We start from the raw sequence: 18,942 nt of genomic DNA on the forward strand, positions 1-18,942 counted from the left end.
GTGTGTGTGTGTGTGTTTTTCTGTAAGTCATGCAGAAGAGTGTATGTGTGTGTGTTTCTGTAAGTCATGTAGAAGAGTTTGTGTATGTTTCTGTAAGTCATGCAGAAGAGAGAGAGTGTGTGTGTGTTTCTGTAAGTCATGCAGAAGAGTGTGTGTGTGTGTGTTTCTGTAAGTCATGCAGAAGAGTGTATGTGTGTGTGTTTCTGTAAGTCATGCAGAAGAGTGTATGTGTGTGTGTTTCTGTAAGTCATGCAGAAGAGTGTGTGTGTTTCTGTAAGTCTTGCAGAAGAGTGTATGTGTGTGTGTTTCTGTAAGTCATGCAGAAGAGTGTGTGTGTGTGTTTCTGTAAGTAATGTAGAAGAGTGTGTGTGTGTGTTTCTGTAAGTAATGTAGAAGACTATGTTTCTGTAAGTCATGCAGAAGAGTGTGTGTGTGTGTGTGTTTCTGTAAGTCATGCAGAAGAGTGTATGTGTGTGTGTTTCTGTAAGTCATGCAGAAGAGTGTATGTGTGTGTGTTTCTGTAAGTCATGCAGAAGAGTGTATGTGTGTGTGTTTCTGTAAGTCATGCAGAAGAGTGTATGTGTGTGTGTTTCTGTAAGTCATGCAGAAGAGTGTATGTGTGTGTGTTTCTGTAAGTCATGCAGAAGAGTGTATGTGTGTGTGTTTCTGTAAGTCATGCAGAAGAGTGTGTGTATGTTTCTGTAAGTCATGCAGAAGAGAGAGAGAGTGTGTGTGTGTGTGTTTCTGTAAGTCATGCAGAAGAGTGTGTGTGTGTTTCTGTAAGTCATGCAGAAGAGTGTGTGTGTGTTTCTGTAAGTCATGCAGAAGAGAGAGTGTGTGTGTGTGTGTGTGTGTGTGTGTGTGTTTCTGTAAGTCATGCAGAAGAGTGTGTGTTTCTGTAAGTCATGCAGAAGAGTGTGTGTGTGTGTTTCTGTAAGTCATGCAGAAGAATGTGTGTGTGTTTCTGTAAGTCATGTAGAAGACTGTGTGTGTGTGTGTGTGTGTGTGTGTGTGTGTTTCTGTAAGTCATGCAGAAGAGTGTGTGTTTCTGTAAGTCATGCAGAAGAGTGTGTGTGTGTTTCTGTAAGTCATGCAGAAGAGTGTGTGTGTGTTTCTGTAAGTCATAAAGAAGAGTGTGTGTGTGTTTCTGTAAGTCATGTAGAAGACTGTGTGTGTGTGTGTGTGTGTGTGTGTGTGTGTGTGTGTGTGTGTGTGTGTGTGTGTGTGTGTGTGTGTGTGTGTGTGTGTGAGTCATGCAGAAGAGTGTGTATTGCTCGGCCTGCTTTAGGTGGGAGATTTGTAGGCAGTAGGACTGCATCGTTAATTGTACTGAACTCGTAATCTCTGTTCGTTTTCTCACAGCAGTTTGTGGTGAGTGGTATCGAGTCTGTGGTGTTTGCATTTAGACTACCTGTGCATCAAACCAAGCACCCCCTTATTTAGACAACCTGTGCATCAAACCAAGCACCCCCTTATTTAGACGACCTGTGCATCAAACCAAGCACCCCCTTATTTAGACGAACTGTGCATCAAACCAAGCACCCCCTTATTTAGACGAACTGTGCATCAAACCAAGCACCCCCTTATTTAGACGACCTGTGCATCAAACCAAGCACCCCCTTATTTAGACGAACTGTGCATCAAACCAAGCACCCCCTTATTTAGACGACCTGCGCATCAAACCAAGCACCCCCTTATTTAGACGACCTGCGCATCAAACCAAGCACCCCCTTATTTAGACGACCTGCGCATCAAACCAAGCACCCCCTTATTTAGACGACCTGCGCATCAAACCAAGCACCCCCTTATTTGCTGCGACCAATGACACATTGCCTGTATATCCAGACATGCAACGTGTGATGCAGCAAGCACACCACACATGCAGTCTCCATAGAAATATCAGAAACCACACGACTGGCGAGGACTGCTACTCACATATTCAGCAAGTAGCAGACACACAACACAATGCCACACAGCACGACTTGACAATGCCACGCAACACACAACATGACTTGACAATGCCATGCAACACGTAACACGACTTAACAATGCCACACAACACATAACACGACTTAACAATGCCACACAACACATAACACGACTTGACAATGCCATGCAACACGTAACAAGACTTAACAATGCCACACAACACATAACACGACTTGACAATGCCACGCCACACGTAACAAGACTTAACAATGCCACACAATGCATAACACAACTTGACAATGCCACACAACACATAACACGACTTGACAATGCCATGCAACACGTAACAAGACTTAACAATGCCACACAATGCATAACACGACTTGACAATGCCACGCAACACATAACACGACTTGACAATGCCACGCAACACGTAACAAGACTTAACAATGCCATGCCACACGTAACAAGACTTAACAATGCCACACAATGCATAACACAACTTGACAATGCCACACAACACATAACACGACTTGACAATGCCATGCAACACGTAACAAGACTTAACAATGCCACACAACACATAACACGACTTCACAATGCCAAGCAACACATAACACGACTTGACAATGCCACGCAACACATAACACGACTTGACAATGCCACGCAACACGTAACAAGACTTAACAATGCCACACAACACATAACACGACTTCACAATGCCAAGCAACACGTAACAAGACTTAACAATGCCACACAACACATAACACGACTTCATAATGCCAAGCAACATGTAACAAGACTTAACAATGCCACGCAACGCATAACACGATTTGACAATGCCACGCAACACATAACACGATTTGACAATGCCACACAACACATAACACAACTTGACAATGCCACACAACACATAACACGACTTGACAATGCCACGCAACACATAACACGACTTGACAATGCCACGCAACACATAACACGACTTGACAATGCCACGCAACACATAACACGATTTGACAATGCCACACAACACATAACACAACTTGACAATGCCACACAACACATAACACGACTTGACAATGCCACGCAACACATAACACGACTTGACAATGCCACGCAACACATAACACGATTTGACAATGCCACACAACACATAACACAACTTGACAATGCCACACAACACATAACACGACTTGACAATGCCATGCAACACATAACACGATTTGACAATGCCACACAACACATAACACGACTTGACAATGCCACACAACACATAACACGATTTGACAATGCCACACAACACATAACACAACTTGACAATGCCACACAACACATAACACGACTTGACAATGCCACACAACACATAACACGACTTGACAATGCCACGCAACACATAACACAATTTGACAATGCCACACAACACATAACACGATTTGACAATGCCACGCAACACATAACACGATTTGACAATGCCACACAACACATAACACAACTTGACAATGCCACACAACACATAACACGACTTGACAATGCCACACAACACATAACACGACTTGACAATGCCACACAACACATAACACGATTTGACAATGCCACGCAACACATAACACGATTTGACAATGCCACACAACACATAACACAACTTGACAATGCCACACAACACATAACACGACTTGACAATGCCACACAACACATAACACGACTTGACAATGCCACGCAACACATAACACGATTTGACAATGCCACACAACACATAACACGACTTGACAATGCCACACAACACTTATGCATAGGCACTCTTCATGTGCAGCTGAGGGGCTTGTGTTGAGTCCCTGACTTGCTTACTTCACCTAAATAAAGTGTAAATGGACATTGGTTGCAATAATTCTAGGCTAATGCTAAAGTTAGCACTCACACATGGGGCAGCATGGCTCGGGAGGTAGTAGGAGTGGGTCTTCTAGTAATCAGAAGGTAGGCTCCTCCCACTGGGGACCGGGGTTCGCGCCCCGGTCTCGTCAGATCCGACTATGGCCGGACTCGATGAAGCAGCAATCATTGGCAACGCTGTCTTCGGGAGGGGGGCGGAGTCGGCTTGTGTTCGTCATGTGAATGCGTCTCTGTGTGTGTCGGAAAAACAGTGGTTCGGCTTGGATTCGCCTTGTCACGAAAGTGGGGAGGCGTCTCCTTCGAGACTGCCGGCCGGAGAGATGCAGTTGGCGAACGCATGCAATACGAGGGTGGGTGTTTGAATTAAAATAGGGATCAATTGGCCACTAAATTGGGAGAAAAAAGGGAAAAATCAGAAATAAAATCAAAAAAAAAAAAAAAAAGAAGGTAGGCTCCTGCAGCGAAGTATGTTGAATTGTCCTTGAGCAAGACACTGAGTCCTTAACTGCTCCTGATGAGCAGGTTGGCACCTTGCATGGCAGCCTCCACCATCTGTGTGTGTGTGTGAATGGGTGAACATGAGGCGTACACTGTAAAGCTCTTTGAGTGGCCGGTAGACGAGATAAGTGCTGTATAAATGCAGTCCATTTACACACAGATAAATTCACTGGAAAAAAAACAGAATTTATAAATGCAGTTCTAACAAATCAACCAACTAGGTGTAAGAATACAAAATGGTTGGCTGTGCTTGCAGGTCCTTTAATCCAGATCCATGCAGCCTCATATGCATTGTGTTTGTGTGTCTACTGAGGAAGACTATGAGTGTTATGGTGTTAAAAAGTGCTGGGAGCGTCGCAGGACAGTCGGCTGTGCCGTCTGTCTCCTGCAGCAGGCAGAACTGTGGCCTGCTGTTTGTATCGTGATGCTCATGGATCTCTTTTCGTTTCTGCTCAGGTGCTAGGGACCCCCACAAGGGAGCAGATCCGAGAAATGAACCCAAACTACACAGAGTTCAAGTTCCCTCAGATCAAAGCTCATCCCTGGACCAAGGTGGGTTGAGTACCAGTCTGCTGACGCTCCCTCTTAATGTGTAAAGTGACTTCCCTCGCACCCAGGATGCTAAAAGGTTGTACAACTGGACGAAACACACCTTTAAACAAAGCTCAAAGTATTTTTGGGGTGGGGATAGGGCAGTCACCATAATTACATTTTAGTAGACAATTGTCATACAAATAATTGCGATTAACAATTTAACAAAAACAAACAGCAGTCATTTTTGTTTTGAATATTTATTGTGTGTTTGTTTTATGTGACACTGTGGTCCTTGTGAAACGTAACTTCATTCCCTTGTCTGTGAGACATGCTTATGAGGAACTGACAATAAAAGCAGTCTTAGTCTAATTTAACTGCATTTTTATGGTACAAGCCTAATAATAAACATGCAGCTTTTTAAGAGGAGCCACTTATTGAATCAAACAAGTCGATGTTTGTTTGCCTTTGAGGATTTGCAAACACTTGAGTAGACAGTGTCTGTTACACAACCACACACACACACAAAGTACAGGTGACTGACGTTCCACACGTGCTGTTACAACTTGGCTGAGTCCATGTTCACTTTAGCGGCTGATCGCTGGCGTGAGATCACAGACGTGTCAGTGACACTTCAGCGGCTCATCGTTGGCGTGGATCACAGACGTGTCAGTGACACTTCAGCGGCTGGTCGCTATCATTGAGATCACAGACGTGTCAGTAACACTTCAGTTAGTCTGAAATCGAGTCCCACCTCTGGCCTTGCTGCACACACATTTCCTAGGCTGTCTGAGAGGCTTGAACAAGTTAACAGATCATGTGCAGAGACGTGCAAACATGGAAATAGTTCTAGTCCAAGTTTTTGACCCCACCAGGTATCTCCAGACCGGAGACACAGACAACAATGATGTTAAACGGGGGTTCATCAGCCATTTATTAAACCATAAATAAAAACAGCAGATAGAAAAAACTACATTAAAACCAACGAGACATCTTGCAGTGTATTAGGAAGACCACCATGACCCTTTGTCCTTGGCGTGTAGGGGTGTGGACACAGTTTAAGAAAAGCTCGATGGAAAAGACAAAATTCACTAAACTGTTTGTAGTATCGCTAAACAGGTTTTACACTGGGTTGAGGTGCCGCAGTGGTTAACGCCGTCGCCTCACAGCAAGAAGGTCCTGGGTTCGAGCCCCGGGGTAGTCCAACCTTGGTTGTGGTCCCGGGTCATCCTGTGTGGAGTTTGCATGTTCTCCCCATGTCTGCGTGGGTTTCCTCCCACAGTCCAAAGCCATGTAGGTCAGGTGAATCAGCCGTACTAAGTTGTCCCTATGTGTGTGTGTGTGTGTGTGTGTGTGCGTGTCAGCCCTGTGATGGCCTGGCGGCCTGTCCAGGGTGTCTCCCCCCCTGCCGCCCAGTGACTGCTGGGATAGGCTCCAGCATGCCAAGCGGTTTGGATGAATATAAAAGCTGAGTGGACCTTGACTGTAAGCATGTGCTATATTGACTAAGCGTGTGCTGTATCGGGTCCTGAAGCGTATTTCTCAGGCTGTGGAGCGATGCAGCCCAGTTCTAAGTTCCAACGCCACTGCGTCATACATAAAAGCATGTAAAATCTTCAAACTCATTACAGTCATTTAGCCGACACTTTTATTCAAAGCGACTTACAATAAGTGCATTTAACGTAGGAGATCAGGAGAACTACTAGTCATCAGAGGTCATAAGTGCATCTAAGAACAAAGCCAGTGCTAAAGTACAAGAAAGAGATTTTTTGTATTTTTTTTTAAATGAGTGAATACAATAAGTGCTAAGAGCAAGTAACAGGGTAGTAGTTCTTAAAGAGGTGAGTTTCCAACCTGTGCCAAAAGATGGGCAGCGACTCCGCTGTCTTATCAGTGGGGAGTTCATTCCACCACTGTGGGGCCAGAACATAAAGAGCCGTGACCGGGTCGATCGGCAGCAGGGGCCTCTGAGCAACGTGGCAACCAGGCGTCCCGAGGCAGCAGAGTGAAGTGGCTGGGCGGGGGTGTAGGGCTTGACCATGGCCTGGAGACGGGAAGGAGCTGTTCCTTTCACTGCCCTGTAGGCTAGCACCAGAGTCTTAAACTGGATGCAAGCAGATACTGGGAGCCAGTGTAGGGACATGAGAAGTGGAGTTGTGTGGGAGAAGTTAGGGCAGTTGAACACCAGACGAGCTGCAGCTTTCTAAACAAGCTCCAGAGGTCTGATGGCCGACAAGGAGGGAGTTGCTGTAGTCCAGCCGGGAGATGACCAGAGCCTGGATGAGCACCTGTGCCATCTCGTCGATGAGGAATGGGTGAATCCTCCTGATGTTATAGGGGAGAAATTTGCAGGAGTAAAGAATCGATGCAACGTTTGCAGCAAACGACAGTTGGTCGTCCAGGATCACACCCAGATTCCTCACAGTCCGAGTTGGCGTCACCATGGTGTTGTCAGTGGTGATTGCCAGGTCTCGGTGCAGGCCACCGTTCCGCGGGAGGAAAATCAGCTCCGTCTTGTCCCGATTGAGCTTCAGGTGGTGTGTCGCCATCCACTCCGAGATGCCAGCCAAGCACACAGCAATGAGTGTCTCTACTTGTGTGTCAGCGGGAGGAAAGGACAAGATCAGCTGGGTGTCATCGGCATAGCAATGGTAAGAGAAGTCATGTGAGCAAATAACAGAACCCAGGGATGTTGTGTACAGGGAGAAAAGGAGAGGACCCAGAACCAAACCTTGTGGAACACCTGTAGTCAGTCTGCAAGGCTCCGACACAGATCCCTTCCATGTCACCTGGTAGGAGCGACCCGTCAGGTAGGATGCAAACATTGAGAGTGCAGAGCCTGTGACACCCAGCCCCTCGAAGGTAGAGAGGAGGATCTGGTGGTTCACTGTGTCGAACGCAGCTGACAGGTCCAGGAGTATCAGGACAGAGGAGAGAGAGTTTGCTCTCGCAGAGTGCAGTGATTCCATCACTGCAAGGAGGGCCGTCTCTGTCGAGTGACCCACCTTGAACCCAGACTGGTTGGAGTCCAGGAGGTTGTTCTGGTGGAGGTACAAAGAAAGTTGGTTAAAGACAGCACGTTTGAGAGTTTTGGATAGAAAGGGTAGAAGGGAAGCCGGTCTGTAGTTTTTGATGTCAGAGGGCTTACGTGATGGTTTCTTGAGAAGGTGGGGGGTGACTCCAGCAGTCTTGAAGGCAGATGGAAAGCATCCTGCCTGGAGGAAGGTGTTGAGGTGGGTTAGAAAGGGAAGGAGTTCAGGTGCTATAGACTGAAGAAGAGGGGAGGGGACTGGGTCAAGGGAGCATGTTGTGGGGCAACTGGATGTGATGAGGTTGAGGACCTCGTCGGGGGAGAGGGAAGTGAGGTGGGATAGGGTGGGACGTGGAGAGGGTGCGCTAGTGTAAGGAGCGCTAACCGGGTGGGGAGAAAAGGAGGCTCTGATGTCATTTACCTTCTTGTCAAAGAAGTTAGCGAAGTCATCAGGGAGGAAGTAGGAGGAGGAGGTGGGAGTTTAAGAAGTGTAGAGAAGGCTTCAAAGAGTTTCTTAGGATTAGAGGATAGGATTTTAGAGCAATAGAAGTCAGCTTTAGCAGCAGAAAGGGAGGAGGAGAAAGTAGAAATTGGAAGTTGAGAAGGTCCTCTGGGAGTTTGCCCTTTCTCTATTTGCGCTCTGCCACTCTTAGGCTCCGTCTGTCAGTACGTACTGCATCGGACAACCAAGGGGCAGGTGGAGTTGGGCTTGCAGGCCTGGACGTGAGGGGACAGAGATTGTCCAGAGAAGAGGAGACGGTAGAGAGAGAAGATCAGTAGCAGTGTCAGGGGGTAGGAGAGAGAGAAAGATTCAGGTGTAGGGAGGATAGAGGTAGAAAGATCAGTGGCAGAGATGTCTACGGGTGGAAACCATGTGGGTAGGGGGAGGGGCTGAAGAGAGGGAGAGTAGGACATGAAATAGTGTTCAGAGAGCTGGAGTCTAGTAAAGATAAGGTCCAGCTGGTTGCCAGCCTTGTGGGTAGGAGGAGAGGGTGAGAGGTGAAGGTCAAAGGAGGAGAGGAAAGAGAGAAGAGGATCTAGCTTGTCATTGTGGATGCTGAAGTCAGCGAGAAGGATAAGTCCAAAGTCATCAACAGGGAAGTGCGAGACAAGTGTGTCAAGCTCCTCCAGAAACTCACAAAGGGGGCCTGGTGGGCGGTACACAACCACGATGGTGAGTTTGATTGGATAAGAGACAGTAACGGCATGAAATTCAAAAGAGGGAGGAGAAAATTGTGGAATGGAAACAAGAGAGTATTTCCATTTCGGGGAGATTAGCAGGCCAGTACCACCACCCTGCCTCCCAGCTCTGGGAGTGTGAGAAAAAGAGTACACATCTGACAGAACTGCGGGCGTGGTAGTGTTTTCTGGCATGATCCAGGTCTCAGAGCAAGAAATTTGAGGGAGAGCAAGGATGCATAGCCTGAGATAAACTCAGCTTTCGGCACCACAGACTGGCAATTCCAGAGCCCTCTCGTCACCACTTGCTCAACGCGAGTAGAGGGAGTGGGATAGATGAGATTTGTAGGGTCACAGCGCCTAGGAGTGACCCAAAACCTGTGCCAGCCCCGGTAAGAGGAAAGGACAGGAATACAAAGGAAACACATAGTCTATACTAGGTACACAAAATACAGATGACTGACCGGATCTAAAAAGAGCAGTCTTGGCTTCAAAAAGTCGCGCTTGCCTTTCTTCACTCTTGCCTTCGTCCAGCCTAGACCTGTTTGCCTGTAGCAGCAGTGATTTAAAGAACACCGATTGCTAATTGTCTGCCAGGAGTGCAAGCCACACCCTGGCCACTTAACACCCAATTGGCCAAAGAGGTACACTGAAAATGGGCCTGTTGCCCAGAAACTGGTCACTTATGTAAAACTCTATCAAACCTCACACAATACTATTAAAACTGCAAACAGCAAGTTTCCAAGGAATATATTTATAAGCTAAAAGGATAACTAAGTCAAAACAGCTCGGCAACAAGAAATATTTAAGGACACACTAGGTGAAACACAGCTACAGCTAGAATAAGATCCCACTAGTTCCCCCTAGGACCCAACAGCAGATGTATAGAGAAAGGACTAATACTCAAGTAGCTGCAGTAAGACTAGTAGCAGCTCGTTAAGCAAGAAAGATGATACTCACTCTATTCTAGATGAACCAGCAATTCAGAATCACTCAAGAAGTTAAAATGCAACGTTTTAAAGTTCAGATTATGAAGTGGAGCGAACGTTATGCTACTGCCAGTTCATTTAACTTTACTGTTAAACATTCCTTTAAATATGTACGCAAACAATCTGAAGAAAGAAGAATGTTAAATTCACGGCTCTGAATGTTAGTTTCCTGTTGGTTGTTGTTGCTCTGCTGTTGTCACGTGTTTTTATTGGGCTTTCATGTTGTTTCTCAAATTTGTTATTAATTTTAGTTTTGGGATTTTTTTTCCTGACTTTTGTTGTGTAAATATGCAAATCTTGTTGGCAAACCAAATCTTCCTGACAGGAGATTTTAGTTCAGATTTAATATGAAGGACTTTGTTCCAGAAGATGTGTCAGTTGTTTAAGAACCATGGCTGTCTTCAGTTCAGTCACAACACAGACAGTGTGGTTCTCCACAAACATTGTTGTTGTGGTAAAATGGTCCACAAATCTGGCATTCAATTCAAGTTGAGCTTGACACTGATTTTATTGTGGAAATATACTTTTACTCTTATGTTTTATTGTTTACATTTTATATTCTTTATTTTATTACGTCAATTTACATATATTTTTATATTCATATGTGTCACTTATTTTATATTGTATTTTAAGCTTATGCAGCACTTTGGTTCAACTGTGGTTGTTTTAAATGTGCTATATAAATAAACTTGACTTGACAAACCTTGTTGTCATAGTAAAATGGCCCACAAACCTTGTTGTCATAGTAAAATGGTCCACAAACCTTGTTGTCATAGTAAAATGGTCCACAAACCTTGTTGTCATAGTAAAATGGTCCACAAACCTTGTTGTCATAGTAAAATGGTCCACAAACCTTGTTGTCATAGTAAAATGATCCACAAACCTTGTTGTTGTGGTAAAATGGTCATCATGGTGACTCAGGATCAGGGTTGGGCATCGTTCGGATTTTAACGATTCTGATTCCGATTCTGCTTTTTGATCTGGTTCTCAATGATTCTCAATTCCGGTTCTTTGAGAGGTGGGTCAGAACAGGTCACGTGCTTCTTTCACAGAAGAAAAGTGGATTTAAAAAGGACTTCACACAAGCCATTGTGTTTTAAGAAGGGATCGTTCATGTGAGTGTCTCATTCTTATATTTACATTTACAACAACTGTCTTCATACATGAGGATGAAGACGTAAAGATACAGTCACACCCTGGTCCGGACTACCAGGTATCAAACTCCTTCAGTTAGAAGCAGGTCTTGTTTAGAAACATGAGCATATCTGCCTTCTCAGGCTGTGTACGCACGCCAGCGTTCAGCACAGGAAACACATGTCAGTATCTGCATACAGTTTATAGGTATAAGTTGTTTGCCGTCTCGCTGGTGTGAAGAAGACAAACGTTATTAATTTTCGGTTACACTTTATTTTAGGGGGTCGGAGGGGGCCGGAAATTGCCTAGTAATTTCCTAGCAATAAGGTGGTAATTATCATGTAATTTCTTAGAACTAAGGTTGAAATTACCTTGTAATTTGGGTTAGGGTAACAGTTAGGGTTAGGGTTAGCTGTAAAATTACCTGTAAAAACTACCACCTTATTACTAGGTAATTCCCAACCCCCTAAAATAAAGTGTTACCTAATTTTCACCTACCCAGTTACAACAAGGTGCTGCTTGCTGTTTGCTCAGGGTTGGCTGAAGAGGACGCCGAGGCAGGAGATGGAGACCGGCGCCACGTATCAAACACGGCACACTGGTTAATTTGTACACCATGTAGGCAGGGCTTGAAATTAACGATGTCCCGGGGACCATAAAAAATCCTACTGGGACACAAATATATTTTGTCTGGGACAATTCCGGGACAGTGAAAAAAATGTCAAAGTAAACTTCGAAATAGATGTTATTTGCAAAGTCATTAATTATGAGTATCTAGACGTTACTTTGTCGTTTGAATAATTTAATAAAAACGTGTGAACGGCGAAACTACAGAAGGTTTACGTTCTTGCGGCACCTCACGATAGGGCAGTCAATCACCTGCTCGTGCAAATCATAGAATGCATCTACGTCATCCCCTCTGCCAGTGGCTGCTGCCTGACTCGCGCCAATGCAGCGTTCATAGAGCCAGAGCGATAGACCATCATCATCAACGGCAGTTAAAAGAAGAAGAAGAAAGAAATGCTGAGGTGGTTGGATAAACAGCCCCCTGATGCAAGCCCCAATACTGCCGACTCCCGAAACGACTGCCGACTCCCGAAACTAATATTCATATGTTTAATAAAACAAAAGGTATTTTAAACTTATATGGTGGACCAGAGTCCATGGTGTGATGATTAAGTGACAAAAAAGGATCAAATTATATGTATTCTGCATAATTGGGGGGGCGACGACAAGAATTAAAATGTGGGACACTGTTGGTTATATCCGGGACAATACAAAGTAGTTTTCGGGACAGTTGTGGGACACTGAGGAAAAAAGTTAATTTCGAGCCCTGCCTGTAGGTGAAGATGTGTGGCCATATTTGTTGTGCGTCCTCCCTTGCACGAAATAATTTGGCCACAGGCGTTGCACTGTGCCAACCCTTCGTTTTTCACTTTCGACCGCCACTTGCTCTGGTCCATGATGGCGCACATTTAACTTGCAGAGGCGGAGACTCTGGAAGCTGCGTGCCGCCACCACAGAAACTGAAACGAACTTTAGCGCGAGTGAAATTTATTTAGGAACCGATAAGCAGAATCGAAATTTGAATTTCTTAACGATTCCTTTGGAATTGGAATTTTGCAACTGGCTCCAATTTGGAACCAGTTCTCGATGCCCAATCCTACTCAGGATTGTATCTTTAAGTGTAGGTGTTAAGTTTTTATGAAACCATGGACTTACTGTCTGCTTTTTCCCCCTTAATGAGTGTCTTCACATCATGTGACTTGGTTTTCCAATCTTTCTTCATCGATCTCTCTCTCTCCCTCTCTCTCTCCCTCTCCCTGTGTGTCTCACTAACCTCTCTACCTACATTGCTCCCTCTCTCGCCACACATCTGTCCCTCCCTCAGGTGTTCAAGCCCCGGACGCCACCGGAGGCCATTGCCCTGTGTTCTCGGCTGCTGGAGTACACGCCAGCGACGCGCCTCTCCCCGTTGGAGGCCTGCTCACACGCCTTCTTCGACGAGCTCCGCCAACCCAATGCAAGGCTGCCCAGCGGCCGGCAGCTGCCCATGCTCTTCAACTTCAGCACCACAGGCAAGGAGGCAGGGGGAAGGGTGGGGGTATCCTCAGCTGCACAGACACGTGCACATACGTTAACTTGCATATGCTCCAGTGGTTTCTTTTAGGGATGCATGATATCGGCACATTATCGTATCAGTTGACAAAGGCTTTAAAATTGAATATTGGCATCGGGCCAATATGACAGGCCAATAAGATGTATAAAACAATACAACCACAGTTACGGCATGTTCATCCATGTGTGTGTATAAGTATGTAAAAGAGGAAGAACCTTTCTAAAAAGGTTGTGTCGACCTTTTTTGAGGTTGACACAACTGCAGTTTCTTTGTGCTTGCGAACGACAATAAAGTTCTTGAATCTTGAACCTTTCTAAAAGTGTTACACTTATCTGGAACTGATGTTAGCACTGATCCAAGTACTAACCTGTGGCCTTTTTTAGCCAAAACTACCCTTGTCTCATAGATATAAAATCGCTGGTAAGGTTGTACATGTTCAGCCACAGCTCTGTGGGATTCTCAAGCGTCCATCAAAGCAGTAACTTCTTTTTACATTGTGACCTTGTGCGACTTGGTTTATCAGTTGCATCACACATGAACATGAACCTCATCAAGCAGTGCCCCAGTTTGTGTTTGTAGTAAATGCTCCTGAAAATGAGTTCATATTGTCAAGTAAATTACAGAGGGCAGACATATCTTTACATGTTAGGTATTGTGCGTCATTGCACTTAAACCACAGTCTAATGTGTCATCATGTAAAGACCCATTATTAAAATGCTACGCTGACTGGAGTGCGAGGCTGTGCTCGACCCAGCAGTGAAATCTGGTCCTTGGAGCCAAAATTCACTTGTTCCCCACACCACCAAAATCACTGGTACATATCTGTTTTACTTCAGCTCAGGAGACTCGGCAACCACCCGTACGCACCACTCACGGGCCGTGGAGGGCAGTGCATGTGCAGCTTTTCATTCCAGTCCAGCACTACACCAGTCTCATGGATGAACACACCTTCAGCTAGACGGGAGGGGATTAATCGCTCAAATCAGCTGCGGAAGTGTTGGTGTGGAATGAAAACCTGCATCTACATGACCCTCCACACATACACAGAAAAGAAGATGGATAGAAAAGTGTTTTGTTGCACCTGTGTAAAACTCTGGTCATTATGGACATAACGTGCAAACTGAGGGTGGAGGGACAGCGTGTCGTCCGTCATTGTTGACTGTGTCTGCCTGTTTCTCACTGTGTGAACATAAAGCCCTCTGAGACTGTAGCTGCAATGCAAATAAACTTAATTTTTGCCAAGGTGGTGCAGGCAGCACCTTTTGTTTTAACAGTAGAGCTGCCAAAATGCCTTAATTGTCTCAAGAATAATCAAAGAAGACCTATGTCTTTCCATTAAAAAGTTTTAACACACATCTAATGAACCTTAACAAAATGATCTTGGTGAAGTTGGCATCCCATGTAATCACATCCTGAATAACTTTATCATTCATTTGTGCTGTTTTTTGCTGCAGATACGGTTGTTAGTGCTGTAAGGTTTTTGAGCTATTAAGCATGACATTTTATAGGCTGTGACATCACCCTGCACCCTGTTATCGTCCAAATTGTGCCAAACCGATGTCGTTCGTTTGTGCCATTAAAAGAACCATTTGTGCTCTGTAATTCTTCACATATATGCCTAGAACAATACTTTTTAAATGTGGGACTCAATTTTGCACCCCATTGTTGTCCAAATAGCTTAAAACTGGTCTCGTTGTTTGCGCTGCGTCAGTACCGTTTCTGGAGACTCGTAACTTATCAGGCAACATGTAGAGTACTATATTATACCACCTCTCTCAGCCAGGACTCAGGACCAGCAATATGTAGAATATATTATACCACCTCTCTCAGCCAGGACTCAGGACCAGTAACATGTAGAATATATTATACCACCTCTCTCACCCAGGACTCAGGACCAGTAACATGTAGAATATATTATACCACCTCTCTCAGCCAGGACTCAGGACCAGCAATATGTAGAATATATTATATCACCTCTCTCAGCCAGGACTCAGGACCAGTAACATGTAGAGCACTATATTATACCACCTCTCTCAGCCAGGACTCAGGACCAGTAACATGTAGAGTACTATATTATACCACCTCTCTCAGCCAGGACTCAGGACCAGCAATATGTAGAATATATTATACCACCTCTCTCAGCCAGGACTCAGGACCAGCAATATGTAGAATATATTATACCACCTCTCTCAGCCAGGACTCAGGACCAGCAACATGTAGAATATATTATATCACCTCTCTCAGCCAGGACTCAGGACCAGTAACATGTAGAGTACTATATTATACCACCTCTCTCAGCCAGGACTCAGGACCAGCAACATGTAGAGTACTATATTATACCACCTCTCTCAGCCAGGACTCAGGACCAGCAACATGTAGAGTACTATAATATACCACCTCTCTCAGCCAGGACTCAGGACCAGCAACATGTAGAATACTATATTATACCACCTCTCTCAGCCAGGACTCAGGACCAGCAACATGTAGAATACTATATTATACCACCTCTCTCAGCCAGGATTCAGGACCAGCAACATGTAGAGTACTATATTATACCACCTCTCTCAGCCAGGACTCAGGACCAGCAACATGTAGAATACTATATTATACCACCTCTCTCAGCCAAGATTCAGGACCAGTAACATGTAGAGTACTATATTATACCACCTCTCTCAGCCAGGACTCAGGACCAGCAACATGTAGAGTACTATATTATACCACCTCTCTCAGCCAGGACTCAGGACCAGCAACATGTAGAGTACTATATTATACCACCTCTCTCAGCCAGGACTCAGGACCAGCAACATGTAGAGTACTATATTATACCACCTCTCTCAGCCAGGACTCAGGACCAGTAACATCTTGAATATATTATACCACCTCTCTCAGCCAGGACTCAGGACCAGCAATATGTAGAGTACTATAATATACCACCTCTCTCAGCCAGGACTCAGGACCAGTAACATGTAGAATATATTATACCACCTCTCTCAGCCAGGACTCAGGACCAGCAATATGTAGAATATATTATACCACCTCTCTCAGCCAGGACTCAGGACCAGTAACATGTAGAGTACTATATTATACCACCTCTCTCAGCCAGGACTCAGGACCAGCAACATGTAGAGTACTATATTATACCACCTCTCTCAGCCAGGACTCAGGACCAGTAACATGTAGAGTACTATATTATACCACCTCTCTCAGCCAGGACTCAGGAACAGCAACATGTAGAGTACTATATTATACCACCTCTCTCAGCCAGGACTCAGGACCAGTAACATGTAGAATATATTATACCACCTCTCTCAGCCAGGACTCAGGACCAGTAACATGTAGAATATATTATATCACCTCTCTCAGCCAGGACTCAGGACCAGTAACATGTAGAATATATTATATCACCTCTCTCAGCCAGGACTCAGGACCAGCAACATGTAGAATATATTATACCACCTCTCTCAGCCAAGACTCAGGACCAGTACAATGTAGAATATATTATACCACCTCTCTCAGCCAGGACTCAGGACCAGCAACATGTAGAGTACTATATTATACCACCTCTCTCAGCCAGGACTCAGGACCAGCAACATGTAGAGTACTATATTATACCACCTCTCTCAGCCAGGACTCAGGACCAGTAACATGTAGAGTACTATATTATACCACCTCTCTCAGCCAGGACTCAGGACCAGTAACATGTAGAGTACTATATTATACCACCTCTCTCAGCCAGGACTCAGGACCAGCAACATGTAGAGTACTATATTATATCACCTCTCTCAGCCAGGACTCAGGACCAGCAACATGTAGAGTACTATATTATACCACCTCTCTCAGCCAGGACTCAGGACCAGCAACATGTAGAATATATTATACCACCTCTCTCAGCCAGGACTCAGGACCAGCAACATGTAGAGTACTATATTATACCACCTCTCTCAGCCAGGACTCAGGACCAGTAACATGTAGAATATATTATATCACCTCTCTCAGCCAGGACTCAGGGCCAGCAACATGTAGAGTACTATATTATACCACCTCTCTCAGCCAGGACTCAGGACCAGTAACATGTAGAATATATTATATCACCTCTCGCAGCCAGGACTCAGGACCAGTAACATGTAGAATATATTATACCACCTCTCTCAGCCAGGACTCAGGACCAGGAACATGTAGAGTACTATATTATACCACCTCTCGCAGCCAGGACTCAGGACCAGTAACGTGTAGAATATATTATATCACCTCTCTCAGCCAGGACTCAGGACCAGTAACATGTAGAATATATTATACCACCTCTCTCAGCCAGGACTCAGGACCAGTAACATGTAGAGTACTATATTATACCACCTCTCTCAGCCAGGACTCAGGACCAGCAATATGTAGAATATATTATACCACCTCTCTCAGCCAGGACTCAGGACCAGTAACATGTAGAGTACTATATTATACCACCTCTCTCAGCCAGGACTCAGGACCAGCAACATGTAGAGTACTATATTATACCACCTCTCTCAGCCAGGACCCAGGACCAGCAACATGTAGAGTACTATATTATACCACCTCTCTCAGCCAGGACTCAGGACCAGCAACATGTAGAGTACTATATTATACCACCTCTCTCAGCCAGGACTCAGGACCAGCAACATGTAGAGTACTATATTATACCACCTCTCTCAGCCAGGACTCAGGACCAGTAACATGTAGAGTACTATATTATACCACCTCTCTCAGCCAGGACTCAGGACCAGCAATATGTAGAATATATTATACCACCTCTCTCAGCCAGGACTCAGGACCAGCAATATGTAGAATATATTATACCACCTCTCTCAGCCAGGACTCAGGACCAGTAACATGTAGAATATATTATATCACCTCTCTCAGCCAGGACTCAGGACCAGTAACATGTAGAATATATTATATCACCTCTCTCAGCCAGGACTCAGGACCAGCAACATGTAGAATATATTATATCACCTCTCTCAGCCAGGACTCAGGACCAGTAACATGTAGAGTACTATATTATACCACCTCTCTCAGCCAGGACTCAGGACCAGCAACATGTAGAGTACTATATTATACCACCTCTCTCAGCCAGGACTCAGGACCAGCAACATGTAGAGTACTATAATATACCACCTCTCTCAGCCAGGACTCAGGACCAGCAACATGTAGAATACTATATTATACCACCTCTCTCAGCCAGGACTCAGGACCAGCAACATGTAGAATACTATATTATACCACCTCTCTCAGCCAGGATTCAGGACCAGCAACATGTAGAGTACTATATTATACCACCTCTCTCAGCCAGGACTCAGGACCAGCAACATGTAGAATACTATATTATACCACCTCTCTCAGCCAAGATTCAGGACCAGTAACATGTAGAGTACTATATTATACCACCTCTCTCAGCCAGGACTCAGGACCAGCAACATGTAGAGTACTATATTATACCACCTCTCTCAGCCAGGACTCAGGACCAGCAACATGTAGAGTACTATATTATACCACCTCTCTCAGCCAGGACTCAGGACCAGCAACATGTAGAGTACTATATTATACCACCTCTCTCAGCCAGGACTCAGGACCAGTAACATCTTGAATATATTATACCACCTCTCTCAGCCAGGACT

At 44.9% G+C, this 18,942-nt stretch overlaps 1 protein-coding gene across 1 annotated transcript in view; it reads left to right on the forward strand.

Moving 5' to 3' along the window:
* The window catches only part of LOC130128250 (glycogen synthase kinase-3 beta-like), a 91,463-nt gene that overhangs the window by 29,389 nt on the left and 43,132 nt on the right, over nucleotides 1–18,942 (forward strand). Inside the window, exons 8-9 of the mRNA XM_056297885.1 lie at nucleotides 4,771–4,866; nucleotides 13,070–13,256. Of these exons, the coding sequence (XP_056153860.1) occupies nucleotides 4,771–4,866; nucleotides 13,070–13,256 (283 nt within the window). The remainder of the gene's footprint in view (nucleotides 1–4,770; nucleotides 4,867–13,069; nucleotides 13,257–18,942) is intronic.

This window comes from Lampris incognitus, chromosome 18 (assembly GCF_029633865.1).
Source record: "Lampris incognitus isolate fLamInc1 chromosome 18, fLamInc1.hap2, whole genome shotgun sequence".
NCBI classification, from domain to species: Eukaryota; Metazoa; Chordata; class Actinopteri; order Lampriformes; family Lampridae; genus Lampris; species Lampris incognitus.